Consider the following 21,532-nt stretch of genomic DNA (forward strand, 5'->3'; position numbering starts at 1 on the left):
AGTTTCACATTTTCCGAAGCCTTGGTCAAGGTGTTGGAGAGTTGTTTTCATTAGTTTCTAAGGCACAAACTGTGCTGTTGTTTTTATTTATTATTTTTCTTTAGGCTCGCAACCTGCCCGAGCTTTACAAGTCTGTACCTGAGAATAAAAGAAGTCCACATAATGTAGGGACTTGAATTACTACATGTAGGTGGACTTGAACATTTGAATTTGTGTGATTTAGAAACAGTAAATGGTTTCATTTTGACGAAAGGTTTACATCCACAGCAACAGCTGTCAAAGGGTGCCCTCAACTGATAATAAATGGAGAGGCATTCTGGCACTAGATAGATTATTTCAAACACCTGCTGCTGATTATAGATTTCCGTTCTTTGTGTGCATTATTATTGACTTAAAACAGCAAACTTGCTGGAAAGGAGATGGGGCAAACAAGATGAATGTTGTGTTTGTAATTCAATCATCCACCAATCTGGAGATTTTTTCCGCAATCTCAAAGATTATGGCAGATATTCCTCCCAGGGGAGATTAGATGCAAATTGGAGATTTATTCGATCTCTTCAAGGTATTTGTCAGTAGTTTCAGGTTGGATGGCTTCTGACTGGCAGCCCCCAACCATGATTATCACAAAATAGGGAGAGTGCCAATAAAGGGACAGAAAGCTCAGTTGGTAGTGCTCTGGCAAAGTAGTCTGGAGGTTGCCGGTTCAAGTCCCGCACTAGTCATTATTTCTTTATTTAATCAAAAAATCAATTCTTTAAAAAAAGTATTGTTGAAAACATGATTGAGCATTTAAACAGCTCCCTGGGCTTTCTTGAAAGGTTTGTGTGGGAAATAAAACAGAACACGTAATTTCCTCAAGTTAAAAAAATCCAGGCCTCCATCATTGACTGGCCATTACTTCTCACCTACACACTTCGTTTCTCGGAGTGCTCTTATTAAACAGTGGTCAACCAGAAAACAGCACGTATGGCTATTTCTGCAAAAAGAAAGAAAAAAAAGTAGAGAATGCTTTTCCGTTTCCAACATCCGTCCTCGCAAGAGGAAGACTGCTCGAGGGATAATCACTTCAATCATTCAGAAATTAAACACGTCTCGTAAATTACATCCAATTCCCCTACATTCAGTTGTTTTTCTCCTCAAACATCTGTCACCTCGTGGCCGGCCTCAAGATTAATTCCTGCCAGGGCTGTGGTCCAGCGATAAAAAGCTTTTCAACAGCTTTTTTTTCCCTTCTTCTTTCTTCCTCTGCTGCAAAGGGTTTGGCACTACTATTATACACTAAGGAGTTTGAAGAAAGCGGAATGCCTGACTAATGATAATGTAATCATTAAGTACATGTTTTGGATCTAAATTTAGCCTAAAACTGGCACATTAAGAATTCATGAATAGACCCTTGCTCAGTATCGAGTACAGTTGTGAAATGTCAATGTACACCACATGTAAATTACCTCGTCTAGAAAATTCAAAATGCAATCAAAACAATTGGGCGTGCCGGGTGTGCCGGGCATTAGGGTGCGATGGAAATAATCCCTGTATGCTATTGTAATAAAGATTACAGATTCTCATTATAGGAAAAAGGGGCCAGACTATTTTCCAGTCAAACTGCCACAAAAAATGAAATGTCATGATCGAAAAGTTCTCACTCTAAGCCAAGAAAACTGGGGGATATTTGTCCCATGAGTTCAAAGCTTTAGACAAAATGAAAATATACAGAACTTGTGAAGTTTCATTCCTTGGAAATAAGCAATCCTGTGAGAGAGAAACAAATTTTGAGAGAAGGTAGGGTGAAGTGAAAAACTGGGCTGGGGTCAGAAAAGAGAAGGTCTCCGGATGCTAATCAAAGTATCTGGCTGAAGTAACTGAGGGGGCAGCGTGACACGCATTGCCGAGGGCTGGAATAATTGAATAGCCATCAAATGAAATCATTGAGCTCTTTTGCCCTCCACAGGCAGGGCGCTGAATTAACCGCATGTCTCTATAAATCCCCCCTTTAAAGAGTAAGCAGAGACGGGTTTATAATTTCAGGCTAGTTCTGCACTGGATTATCACTCTGGATACTCTAAATCTTATGTTGATTTAACAGGATTATTCTTTGAAAGAGGGGGGGGGGATTCTATTTCCCCTTTCCTTTTTTCACCTTTGTGTTTTTTACTTGGACAATCATAGTTACAAAGCCAGCCATCCCACCTTTTTATTTCTTTCTTTGAAGGGTTTAAAACCGGTCACTAGCGACAGTCCAGTCGGCATGTGAAAGAGTAAACACTACCGCGTAGTTTTGGATATATTATTTGTGAACACTGGATTTATGAACTCGTCTTAACCGAACTTAATTGAGGGCAGAGGAAGCCCACTGATTGGCTGAAAGTTTTAATGAGAGGCGACATCCATGTTTGGATTGTTTGACCTCACAAAGCAGGTACCCTTTGCAAGAGATCTTTTCATTTATTGTATATCATCAAGTATTTTGCATGGCTTCATATTGCTTGCATTATAAAAATGTTACGCCATTTAATTCAGTGTTTCTTTCTTTTTCAGATTTCAATTGCATTTCATCTGCTTTCATTTTGGTGTGTGTGTGTTTCATTGTATGATAAAAAGATGTTAAATAGTTTTTTGCTTTGTTCATGATGTTACTCTCCCAATAGTAGACCCTGGTGTGCCTAGTGACAGCAGTCTAAGATCAAAAAGTAGCTAAGCACAAAATCATCCTGCTCAGCAGAATAAATTTACCAGCTAAACTAGCGTGTCACATATATAATTTGTGACTGGTTTCCTGCTCATTTCTGCTCAGCAGACAACTGATAAAACATTTGTTTTCCTTAAGTAGCTCTATCGAATCCGTCCAAGCTTTTCAAATATTTACTTTTCTTTACTTAATTCCATATTTTTGAGAACAATACATTTATCTGGTTCAACTGCTAGCACCTGGTGTCCCTGAATGCTCCCATTGGTTGCCAAGGGCTAGTATCATGCAGCTTCTAAGCATGCACAATTTTCTAGGCACTTACAAATTTGTCTGGTTGACCAGTTGTTTAAACCGAGGACCTTAACAGAAGGTATCCAGGCAATTTGGCAGGGTAGGATGGGATAACAAACCCAAGTGCTTGATTTACAGGGGTAACAATTATGTGTGAATATTTGTTCGCTTTAAATGACCATTCCTATGGAAATACACAGGATTCAAAGGAAAGGAGATGTATGTAGGCCTTTAGTTAGGCTTAAGAATACAAATTGATATTTATTTTGATTTTATCAAGCTCTCTTTTAAAGGCAGGGTATACTTTTTGGCAATTTACTCAGTCACTGAAAGAGTTAAGTGCAGCATTGAGTACGAGTATTCGGCTAGCTGAATTTGAGTAGGAGTACTATCACAACGGTGCTTGAGTAGTTCTCAGGTAGTACTCAAGTAGTACTCAAGTACCGGTACCGATTACGAATACCACAACAATACTTTAAAGGAATCATGCACTTTAACGGGTCATGATTATGGAGCAAATGGGAGACTTCCACAATCTAATTCAACTTCTCTTGTTTATTTGTATTTTTAACTTTAGGTAAGGACCAAGGCACACCTCAAGTCAAGGAAGGAATCCAAACTCTAGGAATCGAGTCTGACCCAGCAGCCGAGGAATCAGAAGGCAGTGATTGGACGCCGTTTGAGTGATGACCCCTCCTCCCTCCGTGACCTCTAATGCCTCTTTCAAGAACTTTTTTACAATCAGGAATAAAACATCTCTTAATTACTTTTTTGTTGGGTCATGGCTATTAGGTCCTATTCCGGGATGAATAGAGGGCGACAAAGTAATGATCTTATTATTGTATATCATGAGAACAGAATGAAATCACAAGTTGCAATCCAGAGTGTTATAGATTTTAGTTACATAGGCAACTAAGCCACGACCCAAACAATTAATTTCAACATATATAATAAAGTGCACACTATCTAGTAGGAAAAATGCAAACGATAAAAGATTTCTGAAGCGAACAAATATATCCCCATTTATAGATAACTACAAACACAGTTAGAGTTTACCCCAGGGCACAATTTCACAGAGCTGCTTAAGCACAAAAAGTAAAATCTGTGATTGGTATCCTGCTTATTTTTGCTAAGCAGAAAAATGCTAAGCATGATTCTCTGCTCAAGCAGCTCTATGTGGAATAGGTGGAATGACAATAAGCACCAAGCGGTTTTACTAAATGGATTTACCTGATCAAGAACAGTCAATACCCATATCGAGAGACGATTGTTCCGATCGGGGGTCAGAGTATCCCAGTTGGTTAGTTTTGTTGGCACAAACCCTGTTCGAGGTAACTATGCGGTTACAGTTACCCTTACCAAATTTGTTTATACTTGTAGTACTCAAAGCGGTCATAAGTATGGCATTGTCTTGTAGCATTCGAAAAACCATAAGGGCTATTTTGTTAATGTACTCATGGAGAGGGTTTTGCTTTTTGTGATTTTGTAGTTGCTATCAATTCTTTTGAATGTTTGCAGCAAGTATTGATGTTAGATTTGGTTGATATTGTTAGAAAGCAACTTATTGTTGTCATATTGATGGTGGTCAGTCAGTCACACCTTGCGCTTTGTCAATGGCATGCACAGATCTTGCACTTACTAGTCCCTTGGTGATCTGGCCTACATTTGAGTTTTCTTTAACCTTTATTTAATAAATTTTGGTTCTAAAAAAGCAATATAGACAGGATGAAACAATTGATTTTAGCCGTTGTGAAACACATGTCAGGACTCAAGGTGTAATTCCATAACACATCAACGCAGAAATGTCCTAATATATTGCATGGCTGCGTTCCATACAGAATGCAAAAGTGTCTTGCTTGATTTAGGACACAGACAGGCTATTTTTGTCCCCAATTCACTCATGCTTGTGTGACATCTAATATACACTTCTATACGTATGGTATTTCACCAACAAACCCATGTTTTGAATCATGAAGAAAAAACATGTATACATCAGTTGATTTTCAAGATGGCAACTTGTTTTCAAAGAGTACTCTGAAACCCACAATGAGAGAAGCATTCAATGCAAGCCTGTCATGTTTAAATGGTTCGGGACAATCCTGTTTACTATGCCAGGCTCTTAATATCCACTTCCTAGACTCTATCATTATATTCTAACCCTTTTGAGATTGGCTTTTTGGCTGTCCCCAATGAGAAACAAGATGTTATTCTCCTAGATGCCCTTAAGCCAGGATCACCTTCTTTTTCTGTTTGCCATTAAAGTCATAAAGTCATTGGAAGGTGGACTCCATGGCCCCTTGGGTCAATTAACTCCATCTTTGAGTACCTGTTACCCTGGTTCAAAGTGAATTTACATAAAACAACTGGTTTTTCCTCTCCTTTTTGCGCTGTACAGTAAAACCCTTATCGTCAAAATGTATTACAGTACAACAAGCTGTTTCACAAGTAGGACAAATTCATGACCATGGGGACAAACGGTTTTATTATTATCTTTACGGTGGATGAGGATGAATTGTTAAGTATCTATAAGTGAAAGATGGACCCTTATTGTCTGCCGCCATCAAACTGGTTCCTTACTAATTGAGCCATCAAACTGGTTCCTTACTAATTGAGCCATCAAACTGGTTCCTTACTAATTGAGCCATCAAACTGGTTCCTTACTAATTGAATAATAGCATTCTTTGGCCAACCTTGATTTTGTTGTAACAATTTAAATGTATATTAAGTCCGACAATTCTACAGTAAATATTGTTCGTTTTTGGGGGATATTCAGCATATATTTTGGATCGTTGCTTTATTTTGTATACCATGTTCTTTTCCTGATTTAGAAACAAACTTTATGATAGGTACATTAGTCATGCGTGTTCAACTGTTCTGTTATGTTTTATAAAATGAAAATCAATGTGCTGGATGTAATGGAACAAGAATAAGAAAATAATATTTTTGTGTTTGGTCGATATTTTAAAGTCTAGCCAATATATACTGAAGATTTCTATTGTATATACTGAATATTCTAAATTGATGTGTATGAAGTAGCGATAGCTATATTCATTTAGGGGAAAAGGAAAGAAAAATGCCTGAGTCTGGGAAGTATTGAAAGAAATTTAAAAGAAGAATAGATTTTTGTAAAGAATATTCACTGTATTAAAGTGGGGCAAGCCATGGCTTGCCCACCTGCCTTGGTAGTGGTTTGCAACGGTTGCGGATAGAGTAGAGTTTTCACCGGCGTTCACGCATGATTTAGGATTGAGAGATATGCTAGATAGATGCACTTAGAGGGGAACCACTTAGGGAACCACGGAATGGCTTCAACACCTCCTGGAAAAGACACTGCTTGACATGTTACTGTACATCTAGGTACTCAAAGGAAATACTCATGTACATGTTTAAACCTTTTTGTTTTTCAGTTTGTTTTTCGGTTTGCGTATTCTGTGCCAACCTTAAGCTGTCACACTGGAAGTACTTTTAATAGATGACTTGATATGAACATGGAGGTAGAACAAAAATTTGTTATCTGATGAAACTTTGTCAAGTAAAAGTGGATTGTTATTTATTTAGGCATCTAGGATTTTGTACTTAAGTCGGTTTCTTAACTGTACTGATGTCTTAAATGTAATATCTTGTTTGCTTGCGGTTGGTTCAAAGATTATCATTCCGTTGCCCAAACATTTCAAGCCAATACATTTTCCATGGTCGTGCATTTGATATCAACGAAAATCTTGGCATGTTTTGAAGAATAATCTGCCATTGGAGTACACACTCGGAGAACCTTTCTGACAGATAACATTCTCAGATTCAAATTTTTTGATAGAAAAACTTTAAAAAAAATGCTTAACCACATTTCTTTGAAGTGAAATTATTCTAAAAACTGCTGTACTTCTAACCAAGTCAGAATTATCATTGCCATTACTTTAAAAGTCATCACCAAATCATTTTAAAAGTCATATACCGTCCCTTTAAGCGTTGTCAGTCGTATGCGACTGGCACTCACTGACAAAAATATCTGCAGGCAGTCATTCGGAAAGCTTGGATTAAATACGGCAGGCGGTCAGCCATGAATTGGTCAGTACTTGCCGATCACGTAGCCCACGAAATGCAGTCAGCATCTTCCTTGTTACTGGTCGATTAGGAATTTTGTAATTACAGCATTGCTAATGGGTATGAAGGGAAGTCTTTTTATGAAGTCAAACTTCTGGTTGCTCTTCTGTTATTACATCATTGCTAATGGGTGGGAAGGGAGGTCTTTTAATAAAGTCCAAATGCTGGTTTCTCTTCTGTGTTAAAAAAAATCAAAATCATTTATTCTGTTGCCATCTTCAGATAAAAGGGCGGATGTCATTGGGTTTTTTATTTGTGTGCCACAGAGTTTTTGGGCACCTTGATCCACAAACAAGATTTCTGTGTTTAATGCTAGGCTAAATTTCTTGTTTAATAACTTGAATTGTATTGAGTGTGTAATTCAATTGAATCCTTTTGAGTGAGTTTACCTGTTGTTTTTCTTAGGAGTCACTATTATTTGTCCATCTGTTTTGTACTACATGTACGTGTTCGTGTAGTTTGTTGAACGAACTGTTGTGGTCTGTAAAAAGGTTTGAAAACCACTTTTTATCGTGAATATAAATGTGTGGTCATCTCCTCGATGTGGTAAAATTTTTCTGTTTCGTCAGTTAATAGTCAAATTATTTCATTAGTTATATTTTACAGATTTCTGAAAGAAATTTTATAGTGTGTTATATGGGGACACAACTCTGGCTCCTTGAGCTTTTTTTTTTTTTCAAGCTTTCTCTCATGCTGTCTCTGCAAAGGTAATTGAAATACTATTCTTGAAAGGTAATAATGTGAGAGTCTAGGGCAAGACTTTTAATCCACACACAGGGAGATTAACTTGTGGGGGTAGAATTAGACTGGTCCCCTGTCTTGATCTGCAAGGATAAAGAGAGGCACGTACTGGTCTTACAAGGGCAATGATTTAATTGGACACAATTATTTCATTGGATAATTGTGCAGTGAAGCTTTCTATATCTGTGTTTCGATTGGTCCGAGGTGATGTTTGTCAGCTGCACTTATGGTCATATGCATGCCGCGTGCATGATGGTTGTATCATGTACATTTACACGCGCGTGTTATGTTGTTTATTATGTATACATGGATTTGAATCTAAATTTCCATGTGAAATGGGTGCGAGGTCAAAGGTACATTCGTACGGATCAAAAACCAAGCAAAAATTACTCTTGACAACTCATTATATCAATCAGCCGAGAAAATGAGAGGGTTGTTTGGTTTTTTTTTTAATTAGCTTTAAAAAAGTAAAACTATTGTCTGAAATAATTCATAGTTTTTATCAAGTAAATGAAAACATTCTGTGTAATGTACCTTTTTTTTCTTCTGTTTGAAACAGGCTGTTTTTAAGTATAAATTATTCCTTACTTTTTTCTGATTTTAAATTCTTTACTTAGCTAGCTGAATATTTGTCAGACTGGGGCTGCAAGGAACTTGGACTGTCCTTGTTTTAAGACATTGTGTATACAAGGAACCAGACATGATAGCCGCAGTATGGTCAGACTTAACTTTAGAAAGCTTGCCCAATTATCCAGCTTTTAATTAGACATAAAACTGTTCGATGAAGCCAAATAAAAACGTCAAAATATTTGAAATGAAAACAGTTTGTGGTGAAGTGTAAATTTGTTTAAACAAATTGTGTATATTTTTTAGATTCTTTAATAAAAATGAAAGTACCTGCGATCGACAACAACTACCTTACTCCTAAATCATATACTCATTTCAGTATTTATTCATTTCAAACCTTTTGGTACATCTATATTGTTAACACAAAATAATAAAATAAAATCCTGCAATAAAAACAAACTTTAAGTTGCATTGCAAAGCTTCACACTTTTAAGGACAATTTCAAAAACTTAATTGGCTGTTGCTTGTATATATACAAAAAATGGTTGCCTATTGCTTTTTTTCTCAAGCATATTTGAAGAGAAACTGAATAATTGATTGAAAAAGTTGTAGGCCTATGCCAATTTGTATTTATAAGATAAGATTGAGTTATTCCACAATATGTATGACTATTTTTTGTGTTTTTTACCTTGACACTGATGTATATGAAGCACTGTGGTATACTCGGTATTCATACAATGCAAGTACACATCAGTGTTAGGGTACAAAATAATAAATATTCTTTATCCCAAATGCAAAATTTAAACCTACCAAATCTTTGCAATACCCACTCCTAAAGCATAGGTTTGGAACTGCCTCTAGCCACCGGGCCAGCTCGGTGGTCTAGCAATGCAAAAGTGGTGGGTTCAAATCCCAACCAAATTATTTTAGTCATCTGATCGAAACGCACATATCTATCCAACAAGGGTGGTGTTAGCTTTTTTTTATTTTTACACACCAAGTGAGGACACTGGTCTGTGATAATTACCAAAAGTATACCTTGCCTTTAAACATTGCAAAACAAATTTTGTATTCTTTCTTTTCACATTGTGATTGGCACAATGTCATATACTTGTAACTCAAGTAGTCTGAGATCTGAGTACAAACTGAGTATGCCAATAACCACTACTCAAACACTGCATCACCCATTTCTTAAATTCTGACTAAAGTTTTCTTTGAACTCTATTGACTTTGTACAGCGCATTTGTAATAAGAACTAATATTACTATTATAAAAAGAAAATACCAAAACACTTTTAAGTCAACACTGATTTTGCTATACTCTTGACCTCATCTATTTTCTATATCTGTTATGTAACCACCACCCCTTTATAAACGACCATTCCTTTGCTCGATTCCAATAATGCGGGCCATAAATGTTCCTTAATTTTTGGGCTTCGTCGGCTGGAGCTGGATGTCCTCTGGTGGACCGATGGATCAAAGGATCGTAGCTCAAAGTCGATGACATACGGAGAGCTCTGAATTGAAAGCTTCCAGGCGATGCTCACGCAGCTCGTTACAAACTTCTTCAAAGGAGTTGAGCCCTCTAGAGTGGCGTTGTCCTCAGACAAGTCGTACACCTGGTCCAGAACATCCTGTTTATATAACAAAAACGTTGTTCTCAACACAACATTAAAGGAAAATAGGTAATGAAAAGGAAATTATTTTTGGGATGAATAAAGACCAATTTACTGATGCAGTTGAACCTGCGACCTCCTGGATTAATTCGGCGGTGCTTTACCAACTGGGCCATCTATATAGCCCTAGTGTAGCCAGTCTCCCTATGCTGTAGATCTTGCTACGAAAGCTTATGCAGTTGGGTATGTAATACATGTAGGTTAGGCTGTAAGTGCCAATACTAACCTCCTTGTTTTATCTATCAGACTACATAACAAGGATATATCTACAAAGATTTTGTATACTTTCAGGAGTTCTTTGTGTACTCGGTACTTTTCAGAGTTCTGTGATTTTTGGGGAATTTATTTTACTCAGGTGAAAGTATTGACTATACAGTGCTTACACACACAATTGTGTATGGTTAAAGGTTAAAACCAAATAATATTCTTTATCCCTCTTGCAAATTTAGCTCAGAAGGTTAATAGCTCAACACAATAGAGTATTTGCTGACACACATTCATTCTGTCCCTGCATAAATGAAGTAATTGTGTAAATAGGTTTTAGAGGTGGATCACTTACGGCTATCATTGGGGAGAGGTCAAAAGTGTTTGCCATCTTGCGAAGGTGTTGAAGTAATTCCACTTGTGACTTGTTGTTCGGTGGGATGTCAATGGTGTAGCTACTCACACTCTCTTCATCATCCGTGGGTAGCTGCTGCATCCGTGCCTTTGCCATGTGTAGTTCATGTATGGTGATCTGGGCACTGCGGAAAGCAAACTGCAAAATAAAGATGACAAGAAAGAAAAGCTTCATGTAAATCGGGACATTCAGGAGGATGACTACACGACGAATAACAAAATAATGTCTATAGCAACTTTTATGTAGCACCTTTTCTGAGGGGTGCAAAGCACTCTTACAAATAATATCATGAAACACAATTGAAAATCCAGTGCCAGGCAGAGTCCAGCTTAAGCTGGGCTCTCCACATGATGAATATGTGCAGGCCCAGCCTGCAAAGTAACAAAAACAATTGTATATTTTTTCTTATTTTATAAGCTCATACAAAATTTATTTCTGTGAATGTAAATGTGAATATTTTTATGCAGAGACCTTTGCTTACAGTTTGAGATTCAGTTGTCTGTCTTTGGCGAGTATTTTTATGTTTCTCACAAAACTGAGGGGAAAAAAGAACAATATATAACCATACCACAATAACTGAGAAAAGTACAGCATCCTTCTTCTGTGGATCGATGCTCAGACCAGTCCATGCTATAGCTCTCTGCTCTGAGTAAAGTTTATCATACGCATACAGCAAGTCCCCTGTAATGTGTCTGATGTGGTGCTTGGGTAAATGTCGATTGATAGGAGTGGATTTGTTGGCTGTTTGCTGGGAGCGCTGGTGGGACCCTGTTCCCTTCTGTTTGATGAGACTGGCTGACTTGGGCTGGAGCGCTGGGGAGGAAGCCTGTTCAACAGCAGCCGGTTGAAGCCCATTTGGAATGGCAGAGGCTTCTACTTCCTCAGCTGGGGGGTTCTTTACTTGTACTTTTTTAGTGACCTCCGACTTGATGTTGTTGTTAACAGGAGCCTCCTGTTTTAGAACAGTCTTTATGGATCCATTAGTTTTTGTTGGTCCATTTTTAGGAGATGTATTGCCCAGAGAGGGATTTGTTTGACTCTCGGCGGGAGGGATCACTGCTTGCTGCTTTTCCTTGGAGGGTTCCACGTGTTGGACAACAACTTTAGCTGCAGATTCTTGTTGAGCAACAGGGACTGGCTTGTCATCTTGTCCTGGCTGAGCATCAACAATGGAGTCCTTTGGCTCCCTGTCTTCCAGCTCTGTTGCTTCTATCTGTCGTGGATTGGCTGAACCCACAGTTTTCACAGACTTTTCCTCCGCAGGTTTGGAGCCCTTTGCCACCCTGTCTTTTAGCTCTGAAGCTTCTTTCTGTGGCGTCTCGGCTGAATCAACAATTTTCCCATACCTAGTCTCTGCAAGTTTCTCCACGATTTTCACAGACTTAATCTCTGCAGGTTTCTCCTCGCCTTCTTTCAAGGACTGTAAATTGGCTTTTTCTGGAGCAGCCTCTTCTGACATCGACACTAACTGCTTTTCAAAGGACTCCCTCCGCTCTTGGACACTAGACTCCTCCAGTTTCCAGAGAGATTTCTTTGGGACAGATGGGATCACACTTTCAGCTTTCTGCTTCTCCAGGACAGCCACTTGCTGTTCCACAAATGATGGGGATGACGATCTTCTGTCTGTAAATTCATCAGGCGGACGTAGAGTTGGAGATGTTTCACTGAGTTTGCCTTCCTCCGAGGACGGCTCTCCTTGATCTGTAGGAAACAGCTCCGTGTTTGATGATTCTCTTCGTGGGATAATTACAGGTGATTTGTCTTCCTTGAGGGCAGGGGTAGGATGAGCCCTGTACGAAAGAAGATCATGAAATTAGTATAAAATCATACAAATTAAATCAAAGCATCTGGCTGTCTTTGATACAAAAACTCCAACAAGTTTTATGGCTCTACTTACTGTAAGCAACGAATCTGTGCTTACGTAAGCATTACATGAAGCATATTTCATGGGCTAGCAGGGAATTTTGGCTCTTGCGCGTGTGTACATCCACATCACTAGGAATTCTTCTATAGTTACCATAGCTACCATACTAACCATTGTAAGCAGAGAATGGCCATCTTAAGCACAGAATTTTGAAGTAAGTAGAGCCCTGAATTTGGGCCCAGTCATACATCTTCTGCCTTTGACTCTATAGCTACACAAGGATACAGGCTTTAAAAGTTTCACTTAGTTTTGGCAGGACAGGAGATTATTAATCTATTGCATCGCCAAAACTCTGCTTCTGGAGATGCTTAAGGGTTTCTCCCTTGTAGTCATAGAATTACACAGAAATCCTTTTTCAAAAGATGTTTTACTTTAAAAACTTACCCTTTTGAAACAGCTTTCTCTTGTGCATCTTTTAGTTTCTGCATCTCAATGGAGTTCCTTTGAAGCCGCTTGATGAGTCGCTCGTTCTCCAGGTTCAATTCCGCTTCAATCTTTGCCAACTGAGTAGGATCAAGCTGCTCCAGGTCGGGCGGAAGGGTGAACAAAGTGTCGTCATCTTTGGCCTTTGACCCCTTACCTTTGACCTTGATTTTAGCATACAGTGGATCTGAATTGGTTGCCTCTGATGATGATTCAGCTTTAGTTGAGTCTTTGTCTTTGCTGCTGCTTTGAGGTGGGGTCTTGAATTTGAGTGTTGCATAGGTCGGGTCGGCATCATTATCTATTGCATCATCCACTTGAAAAACAAGAACACCGGTAATATTTTTACTTTAACTCATTCATATTACTTTGAGTCAGAGGGAATAGGGGAGAATCATTGTTTTGTTCCAAGTAAATTAAAATGGAGGTTGGAGGTTCAAGTCCCACTCTCTGTCTTTGTTCGACCCCAAATTATTTAAAAGTTAAACCATCAGTCAATTTCTTTTGTGGCTTATGACTTAAATTTACACCGTCTTATTTCAGCATAAAGTCACAATGCATGTTTGTCAGTGCTATTTTCTACACCTTGTTACTAATCTTACTTACTTTGGGAACTGATAGATGGTGTCTTTTCTCCGCCGCCAAAGTAGTGTTTCCTCAAGACAGAAGGCGAGACTGAAGAATCTCTGCTCCTTGGCTGACTTATCCCTCGTTTCTCCAGCTGACGTCTTCCAACAGCTATTCAAATACAAGAGTAGGAGTTTGTCTTAGAACACGTTTTAAGAATTGATGAGTTAGCCCCTCCAAATGGATCGTATTATTACTTTTGAATGTTTACAGTCTGACAGCAAGGTCACTGATGAACAATGGATTCAGATGTATGTATTCTGTGAAGTTGAACTAACAGTAGTTTTTTTGTTATTTTGTGTATTTTCTGGTAAAGAAACCAAAGATGCCTCTTAAGTTACAAGTCACTGTAGCTCCCAAGCAACAGTGAAAACAAGGTCGCTTCTATCTCGCAAGCAACAGTGAAAACAAGTTGCTTCTATTTGAACCAGAAACACGGAGTTTAACCCCTACTCTTTGACCCCAACTTTTCTGGGGGGGGGGGGGGGGGTTGTGCGCTACAAATCCAGGTACACAGGACCTACATAAAGCAATTACGGTAAAGCATCTTGAGCATTGTCATGACCAGGACTCGAACCCACACTCTGCTAATCAAAAACACCAGAGCTTTCTTCTCTTTTTGTGTGTTATTTTTATTGAACTTCTGGAGAGAATTTTGTTTTAAAAGATCACCTGGGGATGAAGCAGACATTTTGCGGATCCTTGTGAGCATCTGCTGTAGTTCTGCACTCTCCTCTACACTTTCCCTCCTGGGTCTGGAGATGACAATGGGGTCCATGGAGCTGCTACGTGAGGGCTTCGTCTGCTCTGCTTCATTGCTGCTGTTGGACACGGCGGCTTGAGTGGATGGAGACAATTCCAATGAATGACTGCGTTTATGGTGTTTCCACCAGCGAGATCGCTTCTCTGTGGGCTGCTCACCGGGCATAGCGGACTTCTCATGGTGGTTGGTGGTTGGTGCAAAGATTTGCTCAATCAATGGGCCTTCTTTCTTGGCAACTGTCACTGCTGAGAATATTTCAAAATGAAAGAATCAGTTAATTTATTTATTCATTATTTATTTTATGTACCCTTTTTTATGTTAATCATTTGTCTATTATTATCTGCAATCAAATCAAAGTTGTGGAAATAAATCAAATCAATTGAACGGTACCAAGGGATCAAAGGTGGATCACAAAGAGTTAAGACTATCTCAAGTTTTGACTAGTTACTCATCCTAACTTAGGACTAGTCCTGATTGGGAGGCTATCTTTGAGAAATCAATCCCAGGTTGGCTCAGTGTTTTTTTCCCTGCCTTTTACCTCAGTCTGTGAACACCAGTTCCAATCTCACTTCAGACCAGAGCCTTGCATATTGTGGTTTGGGTTTTGCAGTCCCAACCTGATTCTGAGGGTTGCCCCCATTAATTTGGGGTTTTTCTACCACATAAAAAAATATATATTTTTATTTTCATTTCCTGGTCACCTGTATCCTGTAATGTTGGAGGTTGTGTAATGAAATAACTCAATAGTGGACATTTCTTTTCCTTTGAAAGTTAGCCAATATTCATAGATTTATTGAGTTTCTTAGACTCAAAAGCTTTGCTTCTGTTATTGTTGTTTCAGTACTTGTTTTCATAGGCAAAAAAATAAAGAGGGTGGTAACATGGTTTGAACAAATAGTAAGTTCAATTTCTTAAAACAATTACACGTAAACAATTCAAGCCCATTAAAGAATCCTTTCTCAGAATCTCATTGAAGACCCTAATCATTCCAATCACTTGCAACAACAACTATCACACACCAGCAAAACTAATTCCCACGGTGGCTGCAACACTAAAAAATATTGTTGGTGTCTCATCAAACACATGACATGAGATCAAGCCAAAATAAGTTTCGCAATTGTAGAATTGCAAAACAAATTTGACGTACACAACAAAAAACACAGCAGCTCAACAATCAAGGACAATCACCGATCCATCAAATATGGATGTTGAGTTTTGTTGACTGGTGAGGTATTTGACTGCGGCGAGCATGACCAAAAGAAAGGGGATGCTACAATGCAGATTGACAATGGACAACCTTTACAATGCATCTACCTTCCTAAATGCACCACAATTGCGTGAGAAAAACTTGTTCGACAAGTTGGAATTTGTTCACGCATCAGTTGCATGGAAGCACACACAATGCTGGAGTAGGCCTACACACATGTATGTTTATTAAAAATGGAATTTCAAATATTTGCAAAGTCACTTTTATGTTGACTTCATACCTGGATAAAGGTTTTTGCCAAATAAATACCTGAATGAACATAATAAAGCTTGGAAAATTACTACATAAAAATAATAATAATAAGATAATAATAAGTATTTGTAAAGCGCCATATCTGTCAGAAAGACTCCTGGGGCAGAAAAAGGACTCTGCTAATGACTGAATCTATTATATGACTGAACAAGTGACTTTTTAGTTTGGTTTTGAAGTTGAAGAGAATGTCAACTCGTCCAGCATGTGAACAAGCACGGTCTCCCCAAGCAAGCATACATATAGACAAGATTTACTGACAACACATTCAATGATCTGTAAATTTGTGTACAGAGAAACTTTTAGCATTGCATTTTACCTTTTGAATTTTACCTTCTGAATAATATGACCTTTTGACTGGTGCAAAAGTCCTCTTAGACTAATTTGTTTTTGATTTCTGATAACTTTATGTTTTAAACTTCGCTCTGAAAGGGTATCAAACAAGGTGACACTTAACACCCACTTAAGAGTGTAAGGTTAGAGATCTTCTCCCCCAATTTCCATATAATGGAATTTAAATGCGTCACCTAACTGAAACTGACCTTAGAGCTTCTCTTTTAAACAGTTCACCAAACTTAAACCCCCGGGCCATATCAGAGGCAGTTTTTAACGCTTTTATTTATGTTCATTGATTGAACTTGTTTGAAAGTCACGGATTAACAACACCTCAAATATAGAGCACAAAGGTCAGTCCAGTGTTTGTAATATTTACTAAGAAAATAACCCAGTGGTATTTTCCCAGTTCCATAAAGGCAAAGTGGTTGAATAGTGTGGAAAGTTTATTATTTGGCACTATAAGCCGATTAACAGACTTCTGGATTGAGAGGTCACAGGATTTATTTCACAGTTGAGTTAAAATTGGGGGAAAACTCTCAAACGAACATGTTAGATATTTATGGGTTTAAAAAATGTTTAGGACAATAACACAAAAACCTTTGTATCCTCTGGTAGTTGTCTGTGATTTGTGTTTTCATCAGACATCTTACACATACAAGTGAGTAATGCTTAAAATATGTGCTTCAATAAAAGACTTGTTAGCCTCGAGAAAGACTTTGTTTGATAATCATTTAAGTATTTCTTTACAATTATATGATACAAGTAGGTCCTTTTGGTTGGTTAGCAGTTTGCATTCAGCTAACTCTATTTTCTCAATAAAAGTACAATTAGAAAGTTAACTTTCTAGTCTGTAATCATTATAGGTTTTAAAATATAGGAACCTTAACAAGATGGTGGCAGTTTGATAAAGACTGGATTTCATTTTACAAATTGATATATTATAAAATGTCCATATACAAAATACTGTACACACAGTAGCAGTATTCTTTGATTCCAACCAATACAATACAAAGTGTTCAGCAACCTAACTACCTCTTCAATATTTATTCTATACACCACTCAAGGTTAAATATGGCTGGAACTTGATTGTTGTGATTATTACTGTAAAGTTATATTGTATCTTACAACCCACGTATATCCTTGCAGGATTTTAAACAGTATTTTTTGTTTGGCAGTAGAACCCTTTTGATTAATTCTGTTGTTTGGATAAAATTGTGTCTGTGGTAAATCTGACTCAAGGTTTGTGACTCATTAAAAGTTTAAAAGATGGACAGAGAGGTTCAAAGTAGTATTGAAGACTTATTAAAATAAATAAAACATAATACAGCTCAGAACGCCAGCACATTAATCTGGGGTCCCAGGTTAAGGTCCCACTCAAGCAGTTTTCTCTTTGTTCACCCCCAAATTATTTCAAATTTACCCAGTTAGTTTCCTGTGTGGTTTAGGCCCTAGTCACTTGATATTGGAAATTTAAAAAAAGTTGTATCCCTTTAGGTGATCCCTCTGCTGCCTGGCTTGTATCATTGGGTGCAATTGATCCCTGACTACACCGCAGGTACAGGTAATGGCTTCTGACTAAAACCCCCCAACAAAGATACTGACAAAGAAGGGAGACTGTGGGCAGCCCAAACTAGAGCTAGATAGTGGAGTGCTTAGGCGTTAAGCCGGAGGTCACTGGTTCGAATCCCACTCCCTTGAATAAAAGGAATTACAGGGATTGGTGGGGTAACTTTTTATATTAGAAATGGCTTCTGAAAAAGTTGAATGACATTGGACTTTGACATTTGACAACTGACACCTTCGAGGAAAAACATTACAATTACTGTTAAATTTGAAATGCTTTGGCATAATGGCAAGCCTTCACAAAACTTCTGTGAAGCTTTTGTGCATCTATGGATGACTTGTCAAGGCAAAATTAAACTTAGCTGAACACAAAGTAACAAATAATGAGAGGAGGTTGTAGAAAAACCATTGTGCAATCCCAAATCTTTAAGTCCTTCAAATCCTTTCTCAAAAGATGCATTACCGGAAAGTGACCCCTCAAATAAGACGTAACCTTCAAGTGCTTATCTTGTTTTGATGATCTCACCTATGTTTTGTTAGAGTGTTACTGTAACAGTAACTGTAACAGTAACACTAAATGTTTCTGTGAATATCTTTACATGGTGTGTTATGGCCGAGTGCTACAAAGCGCACTCAAGCTCTGGTGTTTCTGATCAGCAGAGTGTTGGTTCAAGTCCTGGGCCCAATTTCATAAAGCCTGTAAACACAAAAACTTGCGAAGCTCAGAAGAAATTTGTGTAGAGGTAGGTTCTACTTTCTACTACTTTATGAATTAAATATTACTTATATTATGAGCGGCACCATAAAGTATGCTGCCAACAACAAAAACACCTGCTTCCAGCAAGTGCACCAAAGATTCTGAAATTGCCAGGATGAGCATCTTTTCTTTTTTGCTGACAACAAAGTGCTAACTGATGCTCATTACAAAAAGAGATAAACATCAAAAGTGGAGTGACATGCATTTTTCCCAAAGTGACAGGCGCATTCACAGTTCACCAGTCACTGAACTACAACCACAATAAACTGACAATCACAAAATCATGACGTTGCATCCTTGGATACACCCTAAAAGAATCAGTCAGTTAGGCCCCAATAGAATTATTTTTTGGTGAAACAGTATTTGAATGAAATAAGATAACCTTCATGCTTTTCGGTTTTTCATTATAGACAATGGAAAACTAGTAAACAACTCTTTTTTTTTTCAGGCCTAAATGAAATCAGAAACTTTAAAAAAAAGATGAAAAGTTTGAAAGGGTAAGAAATACTGACCCATTTCTTGCTGGACTTCAATCTCAACGACAACCACCTCCTCCTTGGTCGGTTCTTCTTCCGTATCTTCATCCTCTCTGTGTAAACTTATGATGTCTTCTTCATCACTATGGTAACCAAGTGTTGAATAAGAGCTCTGGTCTGAACTGCAGTGCTCATCCAAAAGCTCTTTGAATATGTCAAGAACAGTCTGAAGACTCTTTGAGTACTGCGCGATGAGGGGAACAACCTTAGCATTGGACGAAAAAGTCTTGATTTCTGTCTTAAGCTTTCCGAAAGCAAGGAGCGCACTTTTGTCATACTCTATGCGGTCTTTGAGGGTCTTAATCAGGGATGGTAGTTGTGAGTTCGTTCGGAGCTCAATGGCATTCAGAAGAGACTTGTTTTTGTAGAGACGGTTTTTGATTTGGTTCTCGTTGAGCTTTGTGAGAGCCTGGTGGTTTCCTTGACTAGACTTCTTATCGCTGTTGATCTTGAGCTTGACCGGCTTACTGTGAGACAGGTTAAGGTGATCTAGGGTGTTCACAGCAGCTTTGAAGGCTTGGATGTTCTTATTAATTTCAAATTTAAGGCCGTCGTGGAGGTCGATGAGAGACCCGTTCATCGGAATGAATCCGTGCTCGCCTATGCCTTGTAAAGCCGTGTCCATCAGCTTCTTGCGTTTGAAGAGAGTCCGGACAAGATCGGGGTTGATGTGCAAGACGATTCTAAGGATGTTGTGGATGGACTTCCTGGCCTCCTCAGGTTTGGGATATTTAAATTCTATGGCGCTCTGGACCATTGAGATGTACCGTACAATATGGAACACCATTGCCTCGACTTGAAACTGCTCGACGGGGAAACTCTCCACATCGCTGAGGAAGAGTCTAGAGTACAAACTCTCAAGGAAAACTAAGGACTGTGGGACACTATCGATGACAGGATCGACAGGAATGTCCAGGACGATCTCCTTTAAGGACTCGATGGAGATCTTGTTCAGGAGTTGAGAGGCATCAACAAATTTCCCCTTCTCAATCAAGACGAGAAGCTGTCGAAGAAGAAAGCTTGGGCTTACCTCTTGGTACTTAATAGGACTGGCCCCTTTCCCCCCAAAGCTGCTAACCCATGATGAGTTTCGCCAGGGACCAGGTAGAGGGACCGATGTCTTTCTTTTTCTAGGTCGACTCTTCCTCCCTGTTGCTGCTGGTTTAGCTTGGTCACTCATACTGGTATCAACTCAACTGAAAATAAATAAGTAACAAATTAACAATTTATTCTACTCCTTCAACCTCATTCAATAGACCACTCTTTCAAACAGAAACTGTTTTCATTAAATTAAAGATTAACAAATCCTCGAAAACTTTTCCATACAACCTTGTTAAAGGTGCAAAGTGACAAATTAACATTTTTCTTCTACTCTTGCAGCCTCTTTCTTTAAACCACTCTTCCCAACGAAAACTTGTAAAGACATTTTACATCAGCTTAAAGAATTATAAATCCATGTAACTTCTTATATAATTTTTAAAAAGAGCACTCAAAGTTAATTTGTTGCAAGTCAACAAGTGTGTATAAGTTTGTTGACATAAGTCCTTCAATTGTCATACTTGGTTGTATTTGCAGGCATATGAAAAAAAGAGGAAAATATAAAACCGGGCAAGAAAAAAAGAGGAAAAGATAATATTCCTATAACTTTGTACACAGAAAGTGAAGAAAAAAAGAGGAAAACCAAAAGAGAGGGAATCAGCTGAAAAGAGGAAGTCTCACGTGACTGTTTTTGTCAAGTGTCTTAGTTATTTAGTATTATTGTTGAGCTTAATGATTTAGTCAACAAATTAAAAAGTAAGATTGTTTAGACTCCAATTTGATATTAAATCAAAGTTATGAGAACAGAAATCACAACAACTTTTTTTTTGGCAGGCATTTTAGAATCAACCTTTTTAACAAGTTGAGCAAAGCCATAAAAACACTTCATTCGGGCAAAGACAAATTCTAAAGTCCCCTTGAATTTAGCAATTGGTTTGTAAAAATGTGTACAAAATACAAGTTTCAAACACTAAAAACACGTCAAGCACAAATATAAGTCTGATTATTTTGATAACAAAAGAACAAAATCTTGAGTATATTACCTTTGAGAAAGCAAGGCCAACGCTAACCATTTCCTTCATTCAGCAAACTGTCATGTACTGTACTTCATCCACCAACCAAACAAAATGAAGTTTTTATCAACAACGCATGTTATTGTTGGGACAAACCTCCACATAGCATGTTCTTATATGGAAAGACTGCTAGGCTGATGGTCCCTGCATGGACCCCGTCAGTGGCTGGTATTGTGAATTACTTTGATTCACTTCAATAGTTTTGCTGTCTGAAGCCTTTTAATAATACTGTGGTGGCGCTATTCAATATCCATGGCCAAATTTCACAGAACTGCTTATGAGTACCAAATTTATGAAGC

The 21,532-nt window shown here is 38.2% G+C and overlaps 2 protein-coding genes across 4 annotated transcripts in view; one reads left to right on the top strand and one right to left on the bottom strand.

Moving 5' to 3' along the window:
* The window catches only part of LOC117294431 (UPF0687 protein C20orf27 homolog), a 40,809-nt gene extending 36,039 nt beyond the window's left edge, over nucleotides 1-4,770 (top strand). For both annotated transcript variants that reach the window (XM_033776826.1, XM_033776827.1), the window contains one exon: nucleotides 3,555-4,770. In XM_033776826.1, coding sequence (XP_033632717.1) covers nucleotides 3,555-3,664 — 110 coding nt within the window. In that variant the 3' untranslated portion in view covers nucleotides 3,665-4,770. The remainder of the gene's footprint in view (nucleotides 1-3,554) is intronic.
* Nucleotides 4,771-9,380: 4,610 nt separating this feature from the next.
* On the bottom strand, nucleotides 9,381-21,386 carry LOC117294432. 2 transcript variants are annotated; one of them, XM_033776829.1, is made up of 8 exons: nucleotides 21,204-21,386; nucleotides 19,099-20,318; nucleotides 14,324-14,656; nucleotides 13,631-13,762; nucleotides 12,986-13,340; nucleotides 11,246-12,467; nucleotides 10,618-10,815; nucleotides 9,381-10,016 (listed from the first exon to the last, which is right to left on the bottom strand). In XM_033776829.1, the coding sequence occupies exons 2-8, from the start codon at nucleotides 20,300-20,302 to the stop codon at nucleotides 9,732-9,734; spliced, it is 3,729 nt and encodes a 1,242-aa protein (XP_033632720.1). In that variant the 5' UTR covers nucleotides 20,303-20,318; nucleotides 21,204-21,386; the 3' UTR covers nucleotides 9,381-9,731. The 2 variants fall into 2 exon arrangements, with proteins under 2 accessions (XP_033632720.1, XP_033632719.1); XM_033776828.1 differs by having other exon boundaries at nucleotides 14,324-14,659.
* Between the last annotated feature and the right edge of the window lie 146 nt (nucleotides 21,387-21,532).

This window comes from Asterias rubens, chromosome 9 (assembly GCF_902459465.1).
Source record: "Asterias rubens chromosome 9, eAstRub1.3, whole genome shotgun sequence".
Lineage (NCBI taxonomy): Eukaryota > Metazoa > Echinodermata > Asteroidea > Forcipulatida > Asteriidae > Asterias > Asterias rubens.